Below are 19,341 nucleotides of genomic sequence, written 5' to 3' on the forward strand. Positions count from 1 at the left end.
CTGACCAGGATATTGCCTTGATTGTATTATATTAGTTCAAAGGAAGGGTTGGACAAAATTTATTTTATTTCAAGTGTGTGGGAGGCTGAGGGCGACTTGATAGATGTATGTAAAATGTGTACTCTGTTGTAAAATGTACTTTTGATTGTGAGCCAAGAAATTGTTTTAAAACCAAGAACTGCTGAAAGATCATTGCATTTTTTGAAATCAAGCAACCTGACATTCATTGTCAGTTCTCTTTGCACAATTGGAACTTCAGTTGAAGTGCAGTTTGCAGATGAGCTGCAGCTGTTGTGGCTGTATCTGGAGATTCAGTTTCTGTGATGACAGGATGGTTTGTAAAGGTGAATTCTGTCCTTTTTTTTGAGAACAGACATTGAAATAGATGTGCCCCAAGCCAATTAAGTAGACAGACTGTGATGCCTTGGGTCTTTTTCAAGGTTGTACCAACAGAAAGAGCATGATTGGGTGGAATCAGGCTCCCATAGAGCCAAGGTTTTTGTTCAGCTTTCAGCAGTTACTTGGGTCATGAAACTGTATGTGTAAGTTATTTTTTTTTCTCTCTCTGTCACAGCTAAAAGCTGGACATCAGAACTGAGCTGAGAGAACTATGTATGAGATAAACTATTTTGCTGAATTTGCCTTTGCCAAAGGCATGTACATTGGATGGCACTATATTTGGATTAATTGTTGTTTGTTAGTTAAATAATCTGTTATTCTATTAAGTTTTCCAATAGAGTTAATTTATTACAATTCTTCTTTGTTTTGTGTGTATTTTCACTACAGGGTAAGAAGAAAGTGGATTTGGCTTAAAACCAATTAGTGTGACCAATTTAATTTCATGTGGAACACAGCATCTTACACTTGCCTTTGAATAAGAGAGCCGTTAGAGTCTAGGCTACCTCCATGTTATATTTGACGGGGGTTTGGTCCAGTCCATTATACCTCTAAAACGTAACTGATTGGTCTGTGGACTAGTAACCATTTAATGATAACAGAAGTCTTCTGCTGCTAACAATTATGGGAATTATTCTCAGCTATGTGAGCAACTTGTGGTTGTGAACAACAGAGAGAGAAGCCATTAGACATTCAGCAGATCAGGAGATCACTCTGTTCTCTGCCATAAGAGCCACTTTACATGCATAAAACTGGTTTATATGTTTAAGCCTGGGGGTCTCTGGAAAAGGAACACGTGGTGTCTCCCAACACCCTCAGGTGGTTCAAGAAGAGGAAGGCACCACAGGGAGTTGAGTGTTTTATTTCCCCCTCCAACTCTATTTTGATTCAATCCTTGCACTCTCCGTCACTTTTTTGATCACACAGGATTGCCTTTTGATGAAAAGGGCATTGCTTGTCACTGGGCACTCTGGTGTTTCTTTTCTTCCTGGTGGTGGGAAATGAATAAAGATGTGTACACCAGTTGTCTTTCACTGTGTCTCACAGCTTTATACACTCCAGGCAGTAGTGTGAGGTGGGAGGAAATTAAAAAGAAAAAACCCCAATAAAACTGGTTTATCTTCACTTCAGCAGTTGAAAGCTGAGACTATTCTGAAACCTGTGTCTCTCCTGTAACATAAGATATTGGGCATGGTCATCTATGTTCAAGAATCTAACTGATATTTATGCAGCTCATTATTGTGAACAATTGTTACTTTCCTCAGCCAGATAAATAGCTGCGGCAGGGTTGTGCAATCCTCTGTTGTCGAGTGCCATGCCTCAAGCGATCTGTGGTAAGATGGAATTGAGATCTTTATACCCTCAGGTCACATGCTATGAAGCCACAATAGTATCATCAGCATGCTTCTTATGAGAGTGTAACATAGCCTTGATCAGTTCTGATTTATAACCACAATTTAATATGAAAATACCAAAAGCATCACCAACAATTAAAATGTTAATCATTTTATATTTGAACAGGTTTAAAGTTTCCATTGTTCTCAGTGACCTGCTGCTTGAATTCATTGAGGTCCCTAAATAGATTTTGGATTTTCAGGAAGAATCGTCGGTATGGCTTCATACTCAAGCTTGCCATTTTCCAACACCTTCAGCGATGCCCCATTCCTGGTCTGATCCATGACAAGCTGCAAGAATCCCTCTGCAATGTGGGAAGTTCTGTAAAAGTCAGATGGTGATCATGAGCAAACATCCTGTTTGTTTAAAATATCCCGCCATTGGTACACAATCCCTTCCAGTGTGTTAAGGCAGCACAAGACTAGGACATCTACCCAATCTTGGAGATCTAACTAGCAGGGTTGATGAAGGAGAAACAGCCAACATCATTGATTTCCAGTCGACATTCCCGGTTGGTTTGCACATCTCATCATTCTGCACACTCATCAAATCAAACATGCAAATTCTCAGGTTAATGCTGAAGATTCAGAAATCAAGCTGTGATATTTTGTGGATACCATGCCATCATTTCTGTAAGATATTCCTCTACAAATGCTCCATGTTAACATTCTGAACACATTTTCACCCTATCAATTCCCACCCCACTTCCTGATTATGATCAAACTCACTTCAGAACTCCAAGGTTGGCTATCATCATCTCAAGCTTCTCCTTGTGGTCTGGAGCCTTCACTGATTTCAGATCTGTCAGAAGCTTAGTGTCGACGAAAACAGGACACAGTGCTTGTAATCGAACCCCATGCTTCTCAAGGCAGGTCAGCTGAAAGCAGAAACCTTGTAATGTCTCATACTCTTAGAGTATTATAGAACTTTACAACTTCCTGACAGGAAGCACTCAGATGTTAGTTTATGTGGAGTTTTGTGATGAGGGCCCATCCTGACTGCAGCAGACTGGGGGAAATCAGGAATCCAGTCCAAGTTCCTGGAAGTGTTTGTGCTTTGTGTGAGGCTGACCTGAGAGGCAGCACAATTCAAACTCCCACAACTATTAGGGTCATCAACACATTCAATCTGATTAGACTTGCCTCTCAAACCCATACCCTGTGTTCATCTTTAGTTGGGTGACCTTAAACACTTGGAGCAAGTCAACCTGCACATAGCCCCACAGCCTTTTACCAATAATCAATTTGTGGTGTGTCTCCTGCCCCATGTATGATTATCTAACCACCAGTGAAGAAAGTGAGGAATGGAGACGCTGGAGATCTGACTCAAGAGTGTAATGTGAAAGGCTTATGCCCGGAACGTCGATTCTCCTGTTCCTCGGATGCTGCCTGACCTGCTGTGCTTTTCCAGCACTACACTCTCGATCTAACTGCCAGTGTCAATAAATGAGAACCAAGCAATATAGTATATTTGGATTTCACTGTAAAATTATCATAGGAGTTCATGGGATTGTGGGTAATATATTAACATGCATAAACAATTAGGAAGGAAAATGTTCATTTTCAAGTTGACAGACGATGTCTTTGGACGGCCACAATGATCAATGCTGGGGCCTCAGCTATTTGCACTCAATGTTAATGAATTTGTCAAAGAGACAGAGTATTATATCTACATTTGCAATCCATTCAATGCTAGATAAAAACGGCAGCTGTGAGGAGGTCATAAAGCAATTGCAATAATGCTTAAGCAGGTTAAATAAAATTGTGCAACAAAGTGATGGATGTTCGCATGTAGGTCCTGGTGAAGGGCTTATGCCCAAAATGTCGATTCTTCTGCCCTCGGATGCTGCCTGACCTGCTGTGCTTTCCCAGCACCAAGCTCTCTTCCCAGCAAACAACCAGGAAGGCAAACAGCGTGTTGACCTTGATTGCAAGGAGATTAGATTACAGGAATGAGGAAATCATTGGTGGAAGCATCGGTCATATCCACATTGTGTTTGACTAAAGGATCCTGTATCAGGGAGTTGGGGCTGTAGTTTTAAATGCCACTACACACAAATTACTTCCAACTTCCTACCAACCCCCACCCCACAAGCCTCATCTCTTCAACACTCACCTCTATCTAGGGATCCATCCTCATCCACACCCACATGTAGTATTGACAATGACCATCTTTCCATTAATTAAGTGTAAGACCTTAAGCTGTTCAGAGGAGTGCCTGAATACCAGGACATTGTGTTGGGCCTCCAGTAGGGAAGCAATGCCAGGGTCTTAATGGTTCTCCTAGTGATAGGTGAGATCCCTGTATGACAGTCTCCTATCTTTAGAAGAATGAGAGGTGGTCTAATTGATCTTTGCAAATTTCTGACAGAGCTTGTCAGAGTGGACATCGAGTCAGACGTTGCACACGACACCAGGTTATCCACCAGGTTTATGCGAAATCAGACAAGCTTTTGGCACACAGTTCATTGGTCAGGTGTAGTGGAGCAATGCTCTAAAAGCTTGTGATTTCAAACAAACCTGTAGGTCTATAACCTGGTGTTGTGTGACTTCTGACTTTGCCTAAACCAGTTCAATACCGGCAGATCTACATCAAGAGTAGATATTGAGATTGTTTCACCTGTCTTAGGAACCTATAACGCAGTGAGCATGAGAGTCCATCATTTTGGCCTGAAATGAGGAGAATTGAGGAAATTCTGTCAAAGATTAGTGAATCTTTGGAGCTCTCCATCCCTGAAGATGACAGTTCCATTGTTGAATACATTTCAGGATGAGATAGGTCTTTGGTCCCTCAGAATCACTGGGTATGAGGATAAGGCAGGAAAGTGGTGTTAAAGCCCAAAACTAGTCATGATTGTTCTGGTTTAGGCAGAAACATAATTCAACAAAATCTCCGATTCCATAAACCAGCAGTGCCACTTAGGAGCAGCTGCTGGGATTGCAGAAGAAACAAAGCCATGGAGTTTGAAACAAGCTCAGTCCATGGACCGGCAGATCCATTCTTGCAGATCCCAATTTGGTGCATGGACACAGGCTTGCATGGGCAGCACAATTGCTTTTGTAACCTCTGTGCCAATGTACGGCATTATCCAGGTTAAAACAATGACTGCAGATGCTGGAAACCAGATTCTGGATTATTGGTGCTGGAAGAGCACAGCAGTTCAGGCAGCATCCGAGGAGCAGTAAAATCGACGTTTCGGTCCAGTACCACTAATCCAGGATATGGTAATATTCACCCCATCCACTATGTGAGACTGTGGATCCTCAGTTACTGATGACATTCAAGGTCAACATTGACAGAGTTTTGGGCACTAAGATAGTCAAGACGGAGTTTGAGAAAATTAAGTCAAGGTGCTAACTGAGCTTTCATCTTACTGAGGAGCAGAGCAAGCTTGAGGGACCATGTGGCCTGTTACTTGCTCGACAGCTGCTGCTTGTTCTGAGATTCTGACAAGGTATTAGTGCATTATTTATCGAGATAACCTTTACGCTTTGCATGATAGTATAGCACTCACAGACAATGATGCAGTGAATCCCACAACTCCATACTTTGAGGCTGCATAAACTGGTCCACGGAAGAAAGGAATCAGACCTGTTCACCATGAATTAGCAGAGAATTAGCTTCAAACACTCCATCAAACAGAAACATGTGAATATATGCAAACGCTTTGGCATGGAAACAGGTCACCTAATTCATGTCAACATTTATCCCTTACATGAAGAAATAGTCCTGATATCATTTATTGAATTTAAAATGTAAAGGAAAGCTAAGCAAGAAACTGTCAGTCATAAATAACTTTTCTGAAAACAAAAAGTGCTGGACATTAGAGCAAGAGGCAGTAGGCATGGCGAGAGATCAGGCTAACATTTTGAGTTGAGAGCTTAAGTGAAGTGTGAACTGTGAAGGAGGCAGCATTTATGCTATATTGTGGGGTTTGGGGTGTGGAGAGCCTGGCGGGGAAAGGAATTTGATAGTTCAGATAAAGCGATCAGAATGTGAGATCGGCAGAACAATGGTGTGTCTAAGTGCCAGACCGGAAAGAGCAGGCAGTCCCACTGAAGAGGGATGCGGGGACAAAGGACTTGGTGACAGAGAATGTAACAAGCAAAGCTAAAGAAATGGAAGGAATGTATGTGGATTCTCCATAATTAACCTCTCCATTGCAATGCTTCTACCCAGAGGGTGGTATGAAGGCTCAGTGATTAGCACTGCTATCTCACAGCGCCAGGGACCTGGGTTCGATTCCAGCCTCAGGCGATTGTCTGTGTGGCGTTTGTGCATTCTCTCCTTCTCTGCATGGACTTCCTCCGGACATGTTGGTTTCCTTCCACAGTTCCAAGAATATGCAGGTTAGGTGGATTGGCAAATGCTAAAATGTCCAGAAATGTGTAGACTGGATGGATTAGCCATTCGCAATGGAGGGTTACAAGGTTAGGGTGAATTTGGGTGAGATGCTCTTCAGAGGGTCGGTGGGGACTCCCTGGGCCAAATGGCATGCGTTCACACTGTATGGATTCTATGAAGACGGTTCTCTTGTCACCCAATCTGCACATTCCTCACATATGGTATAAATATAGTTTTTCCCTTACTTTGGTTTTCATTGAGACTTGTCCTGATGAGTGTAAGACAAAATGGGTTGTTATTCAGCTATACAAAGTATTTATGTGCTACAAAGGATAGTCTAGATAAATGCTAGTCAGGACACTGGATATATCCCCGATCTTCTTTGAAACAGTAGCAATGGTAATGTTCCTATCCCTGAGTGGGCAGGCATCATCTCATTTTATCATCTCAGTGACTAATAGCTGAGCCACACTCCCGTATTGCTAAGCTGAAATGTCAGTGCAAATTGTTGGGATGAAAAGTTAGGCTTGGCTCATATTTTTAGGAAAGAGAAGGCTGTGGAATAGACGTCAACTGTGTTGGATAAGGCTGAAGATACCAGGAACTGATCGGAAGCTTGACAATGGGTGTTATGTGAATGTAATTATGCTGATTTATGCATGTTTGCTAAGAATTAAGATTGCAAATCATTGACGACTGTTACTTTCAAATAAGGACAAAACATTCAGGTTTGGTCATGTACACAGAAAGTTCAAAGTAAGGCATATGCTTGACACAGATCTCTTTATGAAGCAGCCCAGGAAGTCCTTCATATTTAGCAAGACTTTAAAAAATATTTCTACAAGAGATACCCGTTGTTAGGAGGTGTGGTGAAGACAGTGAGAAGAATTCCATCCCAGGCAGCGTGCATTATTTGTTTATGTCTTTTATAAATTAATTGCATTTTTTCGAGCTGTAAGTGTCTCTGTTATATCTTTGTCTATGTATATCCTGTTGTCTCCCAGAGACGTGCAATAACTGTGGTGCGCCTCTGATCAGACTTGTCCTGGAAAGTGAGGCGAGTGTAGATTCAGTATATTTTTGGCAGTCCAGACCCGATGGGGCAAAGAGCCTCTCCTGTTCTATGTGATTCTATGGACTATGAAACTGTCACCACCAAATCCAATGAGGAACAAAGGAAAAACCCGAAGTGATTCGAATGTAATCATCTTGTGATTGTGAGAAAATGGCTTGAGGTGAATGACACTTGAAGGGAAGTTAAAGAAGTTGAATGATGTTGTGAGTTGAATCAGATGACCGGCAGCTTGTGTGGAGGTTAAATATCTTTTCCATTGCTGTACATTATGTGAAAAGTGAGCTTCCACCGAAATTGTATTTTGTCCACTGTGGATGCTTTCCAAAATCCTCAGGCAGCACTTCGAATATTCATTGATAAACTATTGTTACTTTGCTGACTTACCTGCAATGGAGGCGGTATTAACAATCACTCCTCCTTTCCCTCCAGTCTCTTTACTCATGTGCTGTATTCCCAGATAGGTTCCTTTAATTACACTGACCTGCAATACAAGCATCATAGGAATCATCAGGGAGCAGGCCAATCAGATCATATTAAAATACTGACATGTACAGACAGTTGCAAAATGCAGAGAGATGCATATGGATAGCAAGCTACATTCAAATTCACCCAACAAGAGTACATTCAAGCATTAGGAGAACACAGAAAAATTCAGGTGCTTGTAGGACAATAAGCAGTAAAACACTGGAAAGATGCAGGATTATTTGTGGACTGGGCAGTCTATTAAACAGGATGGACCAACTCGGTGTTGGCAACCTGGTTACTTGAAAAAACCGATTGATCCATAAATGAAGAGGAAATTCAGTGGAATGAGCAAATTGGTTATTGTGATGTGAAGATTGGTCAGTGGGTGGATCAACAGTTCGTAAAATGAAAGAGATCAACCAGTGACTTGGTTAATGGAATGGATTTACAGTCCAGATTCACATTAATATGGTGAGTTTTGAGCAAATCTGTTTATGAAGAAATATAATGACCAAAGTGTACTGGGTTTTCGAGCACCACACAGTTTTTGACTCTTATCTGCAGCATCTGCAGTCCTCATTTTCTCCGAGTTGATTATGTTAAATGGGGTGTGGTAGTAGTCCACTGAATCAACAGGAAATTGATTAGCAGACAGCTGACAGAGAGCAGAGATAAGAAGCACACGGTCTGGTGTGCAATATGTGATTGGTGATGGTGTTTTGCAGCGACTGGTCTCAAGCTTCAGCTATTCATCGCACTTAGCAATGAGTTGGGTTTTTATTCATTCCTGGATGGAGTGGTCTTCGCCCAGGTCAACTTTGATTGCCTGTCCTCATTTCCTTTGAGAAAGTGATAGAGGTAAGATTTCCTTTTATTATTTATTCATTCATGAAATGTTGGCATCGCTGGCCTCGCCAGTATCTATTGCCCATTCCTAATTGCTCAGAATGCAGTTAATCACTGAACAATTTGGCCCTGGAATCACACCGGCCAGAACATGGAAAGGCATTGGATTTTTACCCCTAAAGGACTTAGTGAACAGATGGATTTTTTCAACAATCGACAAAAAGCTCATGGTAAGAATTATACCAGCTTTTAATTCCAGATTTTGTTTTGTTGAATTTAAATGTCACCATGTGCCCTGATAGGACTTGAACCCAGGTCTCCAGAACATTAAGCCTTAGTGGCTACTATTTAGTGACGTCATAATTAACACACAAAAGCGGTGAGTATATTTATGTGAGGCTGGTGCTTGAATAGCGTGTGTGACACCTCTCTCAATTTTGGCACACATCCCGAGTTGATAGTCCTGAGGAGGACTTTGCTGTATTAAGTTTGCTGTTTTTGTCATTTTTGATACTTAAGGTGATGTCAGAAGGACCTTCACCATTCCCTTTTATTCATCTTTGCTGTGGAGCTTTGTGCAGCTATATGCTGTGGGAGGCCATTTTAGAGTCAACCACAATGCCGTGGGTGTAGAATCATACACAGGCAGACCAGGTAAGATCATCAGATTTCCCACCAGATTTCCTTCCCTGAGGAACGCAAGAGAAGTCGACAGGTTTTTATGACTATCTGGTATTTTCATGATCTCCATTCATTTGAGCTGCGTTTTGCCAAGTTATAATGGTCAGATTTGTACAACTGGCATTCGGACATTAAGCGTGGGTCATTGGTTTACTAGTCTAGTAACATTCCCGCAATGCTCCTCTTCCCCTTAAGGTTTTGAATTTTGAAAATGATTTGGTTAGGTTAGGTAGATATGGAGAAATTCTTCCCACTGGCAGGGAATAATTTAAAATGAGACCAAGACCTTTGTGGAACAAAAATAAAAACATTTCTTCATGCAAGTATTAATTAAAATTTTATTCTTTCTTCCAAACAACTAATGCTGAGGGGAACAATTTTGACCTTTGAAGAGAAAGATAATTTGTTGCTGGGTGAGGTTATCTGATAATAAGAAGCAAAATCATTCAAATGCAATCAATGTAGAGATTATCTCTAATCTAACTGAGTTGTGAAACAGGATCAACATGTTGACTGGTCTCTTTAGAAACATAGAAACATTCCACTTTTAATTTGTTTGTCGGATGTGGGCATTGCTGAACAGGTCATTATTTATTGCCAATTCCTAACATCTTTGAGAAAGAATAACCCAGGGAATTGACAGTGCAGAATTCAGTGATGGCAATACCATTGCATATCAGAATGTGAGGGTGAGATTTTCTCATGTTTGAGATGATCACTGCCTTGTACTTGCATGTTTTAAATGTTACTTGCCACATATCAGACCAAGTCTGGATGTAGTTCAAGCCTTGCTGTATATGGATACTTAACTTACCTCTATAATAGACTGAAAGGGACTGAATTGTTCACTAAATTTTCTTAGTTGCAGTTTTGATGCTGCAGCATATGAAGGAGATCATAATTGTCAAAAGTAGATTGTTCAGGAATGTGCCAGGTAGTTGTAATAACTGAACCATAACTATCCGTTAACAGACCACAGTCCTCTGACACCTTCATGGGTATTTCCTGTTCCACTGGCACAACAGATAAATTCACAGAACCCAAGCCTACACTTCAGAATTTCTTCATGTTGTGGGAAATGTCACAAGAACATAAAAACTATAAGCAGACATGTGCCATCAGCTGAACAAATGTCTTCTGCTGTTCTATAAGAACAGTTAAAATCTTCCAAATCAATGGAAATACCACAAACTGCAACGTCTACTCCAAGCCACTGCTGTCCTGACTTGGAAATATATCACTGTTTCTTCAGTGTTGCTAGGTCTAAATCCTGGAATTCCTACTCCATTGGCGTTGTGGATGGACCTAAAGATCATCAACTGCATAATGTAATAAGGAGCCCTCCACCACCTTCTCAAATGTCCATAGACACCTACACCCACAAATCATGAGTAAATTAAAAAATGGTCATGATGTGAGCTCAACAAATCAAGGGAAAGTATTGCTGCTTACCAGCAGCCATCCTTCTGTGTTATATCTCTCTCTCCCACATCCCATTCTCCCAACACTCTCAGATGACAGCACATCCATGATAAAGATATCTTGATCTGAGGAACCGAAAGCTTCCGAATATTCTGGGTAAGGACTTCCCTATCCATCATTGGTTAGTGTTAGTTAGAACCTTGGGTTTCACAAGAGTGTCTCCATCACTGACAAGAGACTGTGTTGTGCCACCATCGTTGTCAGATAGAGATACTTCTGGTAGTGAGGGACTGAGGATATAACCTAAGCCTCAGCAACCAGCCAGAGGAGTGCATACTATTGCAATCTACTGAGTCAAGGATGTTATTGGAACCATCCATTGCTGACTATTATATTGATTTACGGAATGAGGCATTAAAAACTTTCATCTTCAAACTCAACCGCATCCTAGTTTCAAGAAGTGTTAATTAATGTGCTCACACAAAAACCCAATTAATATAAACAATGTACAATTGACACAAACCAGGTTTATACTGAGGCAGTTCTCCCAGTTTTGCTCATCAAAGATCCCTGCATTGTTGCATACTATATCCAATCTCTGAAATTTTTCAAGAGTTTTAGTGAAACAATCTGCAAAAGACAGTAAATGGAATTGATTATCAAAGTTTGCAATGTCTTTGACCAAGCATAACAACACTAAGCACATTCCTCAGAATGACTCATTCAGTCACTGTGTCACAAATAGCAGCAGAGAAACAAGCCCTTCAGTCCACCATATCTGTGCTGACCAACAAACACCAAACTATGTTATACCTATTGACCTGCACTTGGTCCATAACTTGCTTTGCTCTGGCATTACAAGTGCTCATTCAGATGCTTCTTAAATATTTCAAGACCACCTGACCCAATCATCCTCTCAACCAGTGCATTCCATATTTCCACCAGCCTCTGAGAGGAATGTCATTCCTCAGGTCTTCTGGAAAACACTTACTCCTCACTTTATGCTTTCGACCTTTGATCTGAGATACATCTGTGATGGGGAGGAAGATTTCATGGTTTCTCTATTGTTGCCTCCAAAGGTTTGTATACCTAATTCAGACCACCCCCCAAACTTCTCTGCTGCAGGGAAAATAATCCCATCCTATCCAATCTCTCCCTGTAATGAGGCTTTCCATCCCATTTGTCAGATGTTTCATTATCGAGGATGATCTATTTATGCAAACAATTGATGAATTTTCCCAATCTTTGCCTTGGGAAATGTGGTTGACCAAAGCCGAGACAGAACGTTTTCACTGAACCCTCTTGATGCTGAATCAAAATGTTTGGAGATTGGCAGTGCATGGAATGGGAAGCATGGTCCCAGCATGCTTCCTGTTGCCCACAATCAGCAATCATCAAAATCCTGAAATAAAACCTGTAGATTTGCAAAAATCACCTCCTCTCCTCCATGCATACACCTGGAAGATGTAATGCTGTGCAACATCAAACCACTGCGGAGCGTCCTTATTTCCTAGCAACAGGCAACAGGCCTTAATTCTTTGACCAGAACTGGATAGACTCTGAGAACCATTATCAGGAGAACTGAGACACTAAAGTAGAACATGTACTCACTACTCGGACACTAAACCAGGACCATCTGAACCAAGACCTACAGTAGAAGCATGTAATTAAACGACAAGGGTCTAAAGAAGGATCACCTGGACTGAGATCCTCGACCAGGAACACTGAGACCCTCAAACCGAGGAAGATGAAAAGCTGAGCAGTATCAATTGGTGTCTGAGCACAGACTGAGTATTGAATTCTGGAATCTGTGCTCCCAATGAAGCATCCCATTTCTATGTAGATATTTGCTCCCTGTTCTGAGGGCACAGTTTTTAATTGTAAATGCATTCTTGTGCTCCTTTTCAGCACATGGAAGGTTATCCTCAATGCTGTACGAATTATATTTAATCATATTACAGTGTATAAGCTTACTAATGCCAACAATGTAACTCCCATTCACACTCACTCCAGCTGATTATTACACCCACTGGTTGCAGCAAAGTGTCTGTTAAGAAACCAGTCAGTCAGATTGAACAAGTCAGTGGCATGTTGATAAAATTAGTGTTTGAATTGGTACCTTTCAGCTGATTCTCAGATGTTACATCACATGGAAGGAACAAAATATTCTCAGCTCCATAGGTCGGTCCAAAGGCAGCTTTGGTAGCTTCCCCTCTGGATACACTGATATCCAACAGACTCACCTAAAGGAAGAAAACATGGTTGAGTCCTAAAGTAAACATGTGGGTTGGTCAATGTGTCTGAGGAGAGCTTGGGTCAGTCAATGGCTCATTTCAAACTCTCTTTCCAACTCTGACCAGACAATTGGAAACTACACACTCAAACTATACTGATATTTTCTGAATGCACCCCTGATGGACGATCCTTCAGCACTGATTTGTTGCAGCATTCCTCAGAGGACACAGTGCAGAGATTTTTCCTTACTGTGGCATGAGCTGCTGGATTAGAATGAGTAAAGAGTTCAGTTGACCCAAAGCTTCTTCAAAAGCAACAGTGGATGAAGAAGGTGTGTAGGTGTAACATCATTGTGTTATTAACCCAGGGGAGCAGTGTAATTCTCAAGGGATTTGGGTTCAAATGGCACCTAGTGAGCTGGTGGTGTTTTAAAGTTGAGAGGTGACCTGTTGGAGGTGTAATAGCTTATGATGGGCATGGACTGGATGGACATCAAGTACCTGTTCTTCTTAGTTGAAGGGTCAGTAATCAGGGGCATTCTGTTAAAATGAAATGCAGAAGATTGAGAGGAGATTTGAGGAAGGTTTTTGTTTTCATCGAGAGCATGGTGGAGATCCAGGCTGCATGTGCTGGAGGTTGGTTGATACGCGAAATCTCGCAACTTTTAATAAGTACTTGAATGAGCTCTTGAAATGGTATAATATTGAAGGCTATGGGCCAAGTGCTGGAGAGTGGGGTAACGGTAGGTTTAATGTAGTTTTTATCAGAGGAGACCTGATGAGTCTAAGGGGCTCTTCTGTTCAGTGTGAATCTATGATTCTGTGATAAGTAAGCAAGTGTGTAATGTATAAATGGTATTTGGGGAAGGGTGAGTGAAATATACAGATTAAGAGGTAGGATGGTAGCAAGGTAAATAGGTCAGGAGTTCTGCCAGAGGATTAGTTGACTACTGAGGTCATGTTAGGAGTCGGAGTGACAGGCTAGTTGTTGGATGTCAAGGGGAAGCTTGGTTGGGTGGTCAACGTGAATGATTGGGGTTCAGTTGTATTGTTCTCCTGGAGGTGAAAAACTTTACTGTTAGACATTTCCTGGGTAATTATCTAGACTTGTATTGTGACACAACCAAACACTGCGGCATGAAATCCAAGCTTTTTCTGGAGATGTAGGTGTTGCTGGCTCGGCCACCATTTAATGCCTGGTCCTATTTGCCCTTGAGGAGGTGGTGGAGAACAGCTTTCTTGAACCACTACTGTGCACCCGTCTGTGGTTTAACCCACAATGCCGTTGGGAAGGGAGCTGCAGGGTTTTGATCCAAAGATGGAACAGTGATATCTTTCCAAGTCAGCATGTGAGTAGCTTGGAGGGCAACTTTCACGTTTAGTGTTCCCATATATCTGTGGCCCTTATCCTTTGAGATAGAAGTTATCAAAGATTTGGAAGGTGCTGTTCAAGGATGCTTGGTGAACTGCTGCAGTGCATTTTATTTTTAGCACACACTGCTGCTTCTGAGCATCAGTGGTGGAAGGAGTCAATACTTGTGGTTATGGTTCCAATCAAGTGGGCTGTTTTGTCCTGGAAGGTGTCAAGGTTCTTGAGTATTGCTGGAGCTGCACCCATCCAGGCTAGTTGGGAGTATTCCATCACACTCCTGATTTGTGCCTTGTAGATAATGGTCATGCTTTGGGGATTCAAGGGGTGAGTTACTCATCACTGTATTCTTACCTTGGCACTGTGTTTATGCCTCAAGTCCAGTTGACTTTCTGGTCAATGTTAATCTTAAAGATAGTGGGGGATTCAGTGATAGTGACACCACAGAAATCAAGGGGTGGTAGTTAGATTGTAAATTATCAGTGATGGTCTTCATTCATGTGACGAGATTATCACTGCCCAAGCCAGGATTTATTGCCCATCCCTAATTGTCCAAACGGCAGATAAGCGTCAATTACAGATCTGTGGATCTGGAGTCAAATGTAGGCCAGACCAGGTAAGGATGGTAGTTTCCTTCCCTAAAGGACATTAGTGACCCAGATGGGCTTTTCCAACGATCAACAATGGATTCATGGTCATCATTAGATTCTTAATTTCAGATATTTATTGAATTCAAACTCTACCAACTGCTGTGCCGTGTTTTGAACCTGGGTCCCCAGAATATTATGTGGATCTCTGGATGAGCAGTCCAGCGATTACACCATTAGGCCATTGCCTCCCCATAATGGTCATAGTCTAGCATTTTTGTGGCACCAATGTTACTTGCCTGTTGTTAATCCAAGCCTGGATCTCATCCAGCTTTGTTTGCCTTTGAACATGGACTGCGAGGATTTGAGGAGTCTTGATTAATGCTGAACATTGTGCAATCATGAATGAATGGATGTAATCTCACGTTACTTTATGGTTAGAAAGAGTAAAATATAGTGAAAACGTTTTCTCTTGATACCATGATCCTGCGCCATTTTTATTTGTTTCTCGAATAAGAAAAATAGAAAGCCATTTGTCAAATACAGTTCATCAGTCCTGAGCCAGCTCACCTTCGGAGAACATGTCCATTTCTGACCTTATGATAGAAGGGATGGCGTTAGTCATTATGAAGCAGCTGAGGACATCTCCAACATATTCAATAAGGATCCTATCATGGTGCAGTGATTGTATTTACAGCCATGAACTGAGAAACCTGGGCTCAAGTCGCACCGATGTTAGGGGGGTGTAATAAAGTCTCTCGACAGTTCAAATGGGAAAAATGGATGCAAGATATTCAGTCATGTATTCTGTATGATTGTTTGCTGACATTAAATCTATGATGTGTTGGTGCTGGTGTTGAACTGGTGTGGATAAAGTCAGAAGTCATACAATACCAGGTTAGTTCACCTGACGAAGGAGCACTGCTCTGAAAGTTTGTGATTTCAAATAAACATTTTGGACTATAACCTGGTGTTGTGTGACATCTGATTAAATCTATGAGCTGGTATTATTCCTCTTGCCATTGCAGTTATTTATTCTTATTAAAGCAAAGCAATTTTATATGGAGTGGAAAAAAACAATGCTGATTGTGTGATGATGCTGAGCGACAGCAGTGAACAACAAACCAACCAAGTTATCAATAAAAAGGAACCAAGACAAGAAGATACCTCTCCATGGGACCATATAATCACCAGTTTGGGACAAGTTGTCAAAGCTCCAAGGCATTATATCAAAGTTGAATAATTAATTTTGTTAACAATTATGTTAAATATATGTATAATTACTGAATTGACAACATTTGCGTCTGTACAATTATCTGTTTATGATTGGTTTTCTTTGCAGACGATGTATCATAAAGGAACATACCTTTAAAGGATGAGCATATGATGTCAGCATTGTATCTGCATGTGGCCTGTACTTACAAAGTTTTCAGGATCCATTTTGCAGACCTCTGTCCTCTTACAGCATAACAAGCTGAGAAAAGCATGAGATCAGAATACATCTGACGGACATGGCTTAGGGCCAGCCACACGAATCATTCACTGAAGCTTCCAACTTTTCTGGGACAACAAACAGCTTCTGACTATTACAGCTAAAATTAACTAGAAAGCCTGTTGTTTGAGAACTGGCCATTCCCATTCAAGCTGCTTCCATTGTTGCAACTTTTCAAAGACACCTAAAGTCCTCCTGAGTTGTTCATTTGGGCTCTCACCAGTAACTTCACCTTTACAATCTCTTTTCAGAAAAAACTCCAGGACAAGATAACCTTATTAAAGTGACAGCGTTGTCACATGGGATGGCACATTACAGTGAACATTGGTGAGGCCACGTTTGGAATGCTGTGTTCAGTTCTTGTCTCCCTGCTCAAGGAAAGAAGCTGTTAAACTTGAAAAGAAGCAGAAAAGATTGACAAGTATGTTGCCAGGACTGGAAAGTTTGAGTTGGACGGAGAGGCTAAATGGGCTCGTGCTGTTCTCCCTGGAGCACAGGAGGATGAGGGGTGACCTTCTTAGAGGCTTATAAAATCATGTGGGGTATGGTAGGGTGAATATACAAGATTATTTTCTTCGGTGGTGTAGTCCAAAACTAGAGGAGAAAGGTTTAAGGTGAGAGGGGAAAGATTTAACAATCACCTAAGGACCGACTTTTTCATAAAGAGGGTGATGAGTCTGTATGAGTCTATAACTTTACATCGTTATTTTTGGTGAGAGGATGTCGGTGTTCTGCAAAGCAGTTACCCAGTCTGCGCTTTGTTTCTCCAGTGTGGAGGAGACCACATTGTGAGCAGTGAATACTGTAGACTAAATGGAGCGAAGTGCAGGTAAAGTGCTGCTTCACCTGGAACTTGTGCCAGGAGCATTAGATAGTGAGGAAGGGGGATGGAGATGGGCAGGTGTTACACTTTCTGCCATTGCATACTTACTCGCAGGTAATTCATGTAAATTGCTGGAATATCGTTTTCACTGCACTTCATTTCCAATTTAATATCTTATTATTCAACCTAGCTTTTGCACACCACTCGCTTCACATCAGTCATCAGGTTAACACAAACTGCTGCATTTCTGAACACACTGCCTGGGCAATCGTCGTCTTTCTTTGCATGGGGAAATTGACAGGAATGATTCAACCAGAATTGTTACCTTAGCGCCATTCTTCAGGAGGATTTCAGCAATTGCTTTCCCAATGCCTTGGGCAGCGCCAGTCACCAGCGCAACTTTCCCCTGGAGCTCCATCGTAGCACTGACGGTGGACTTTAGCGATTTGCCCCTGGACTTTATGAAGAGTTTGCAGTTAACTTGTCATGAGTAAATATTTGCATGAGCTGCTGATATTTACCTACACAAAGTAGAGGACAAACTCCAATGTCTAATCAGTTTCCTCCCCAATCCTTCATGGTTTTGCACCACTCTGAAAATCTGTCACCCTCCCACTTTCTCGCACCCTCACATTTCTAGTTCATGGCCAGCATCCACATTATGGATTGAAATAGGTCCTCAGCCTTTAAACCAAGCAGTGTTTGACTGGGGAACGGGCTGTCATATCTGAGTTCACTCTGCCTGTTCCCCCTACCCAGTACACAGGCAGGGAGCTGTTATAACAAGACCCATCCTCTTCACTTTGAAGAACTACAAAATGTGGATTTGTGAAAAGGATGGTGGGGATCTAGGAGGGCTTATTTGGTGTGAACATGTTGTCAATTACCATGGCCCATTTCTTCGAGGGGAGCTCACCCTTGCTGTGGTGACTGCTTTATGCTCAAATGTGTTTGCAAAAAATACCCACTATGCGCTGGGTGCTCACTCCTACGTTCACATCCAAATCTTTATATAAATGTGAAAAAGAGTGGAACCAACACCAATCCTTCAGGCACACCACTGGGGACAGGCCTCCACTCTGAAAGGCATCCCTCCACTAACATTCTCTGTATTCTACCTTTGGGTGATTTCTGTATCAAAATAGCTTGTTCTACCTGTATTCATTAGATCTAACCAAGCCAGCCTATCTCCCATGAGGAAGATTGTCAAGTTGTTGTTGATATGTGTTTTACTGGCTGACGTATGTGATAAGGTGTTTTCTGCTGGGAGTGGTGCAGTGAAAGCTGTTATTTGCAATTAATATAAATGATTTAATTGAAACTGTGGTTTGTCTGCTTTTTAGTTTTACTGATAACATGAAAGTTAATGGAGTTGTAGAAAGCTGTCAAAGGACATAGCAGGATATAGATCAGTTGGAAAGCTGAGTAGAGAAATGGCAGATGGAACTTAATCTGGACAAGTTCTGGTGGCCACACAATAGAAAAGATCTGGACACTGTGGCGTGGGGAAAAAGAAGCTGACCAGGATATTGCCTTGATTGTAGTTTATTAGTGGAGAAAGTGAGGTCTGCAGATGCTGGAGATCAGAGCTGGAAATGTGTTGCTGGAAAAGCGCATAAGCCTGAAGAATTCCTGAATTCGAATTCCTGAAGAAGGGCTTATGCCCGAAACGTCGATTCTCCTGTTCCCTGGATGCTGCCTGACCTGCTGCGCTTTTCCAGCAACACATTTCCAGCTCTGTAGTTTATTAGTTCAAAGGAAGTGTTGGACAATATTTATCTTTTTTATTCAAGTGTGTGGGAGGCTGAGGGCGACTTGATAGATGTATGTAAAATGTGTACTCTGTTGTAAAATGTACTTTTGATTGTGAACCAAGTAATTGTTTTAAAACCAAGAACTGCTGAAAGATCATTGCATGTTTTGAAATCAAGTAACCTGACATTCATTGTCAGTTCTCTTTGCATTATGGTAGCTTCAGTTGAAGTGCAGTTTGCAGATGAGCTGCAGCTGTTGTGGCTGCATCTGGAAATTCAGCCTCTGTGATGACAGGATGGTTTGTAAAGGTGAATTCTGTCCTTTATTTTGAGGACAGACATTGAAACAGATGTGTCCCAAGCCAATTAAGTAGCCAGTGTGTGATGCCTTGGATTTTTTTCAAGGTTGTACCAACAGAAACAGCATGATTGGGTGGAATCAGGCTCCCATAGAGCCT

At 41.6% G+C, this 19,341-nt stretch overlaps 1 protein-coding gene across 1 annotated transcript; it reads right to left on the minus strand.

Annotated features, from left to right (window-relative positions):
* Positions 1-1,886: 1,886 nt before the first annotated feature.
* Positions 1,887-17,605, minus strand: LOC122546638 (15-hydroxyprostaglandin dehydrogenase [NAD(+)]-like). Its single transcript, XM_087995156.1, has 7 exons — positions 17,455-17,605; positions 12,744-12,867; positions 11,148-11,254; positions 7,595-7,691; positions 5,306-5,382; positions 2,520-2,668; positions 1,887-2,112 (listed from the first exon to the last, which is right to left on the minus strand). Exons 1-7 carry the CDS (start codon positions 17,545-17,547, stop codon positions 1,971-1,973), a joined length of 789 nt encoding a protein of 262 aa, XP_087851282.1. The 5' UTR covers positions 17,548-17,605; the 3' UTR covers positions 1,887-1,970.
* Between the last annotated feature and the right edge of the window lie 1,736 nt (positions 17,606-19,341).

The sequence above is a fragment of the Chiloscyllium plagiosum genome, unplaced genomic scaffold (genome assembly GCF_037043375.1).
Source record: "Chiloscyllium plagiosum isolate Xiang-an unplaced genomic scaffold, Cpla_swu_hap1 HiC_scaffold_16, whole genome shotgun sequence".
In the NCBI taxonomy this organism is placed as follows: Eukaryota; Metazoa; Chordata; class Chondrichthyes; order Orectolobiformes; family Hemiscylliidae; genus Chiloscyllium; species Chiloscyllium plagiosum.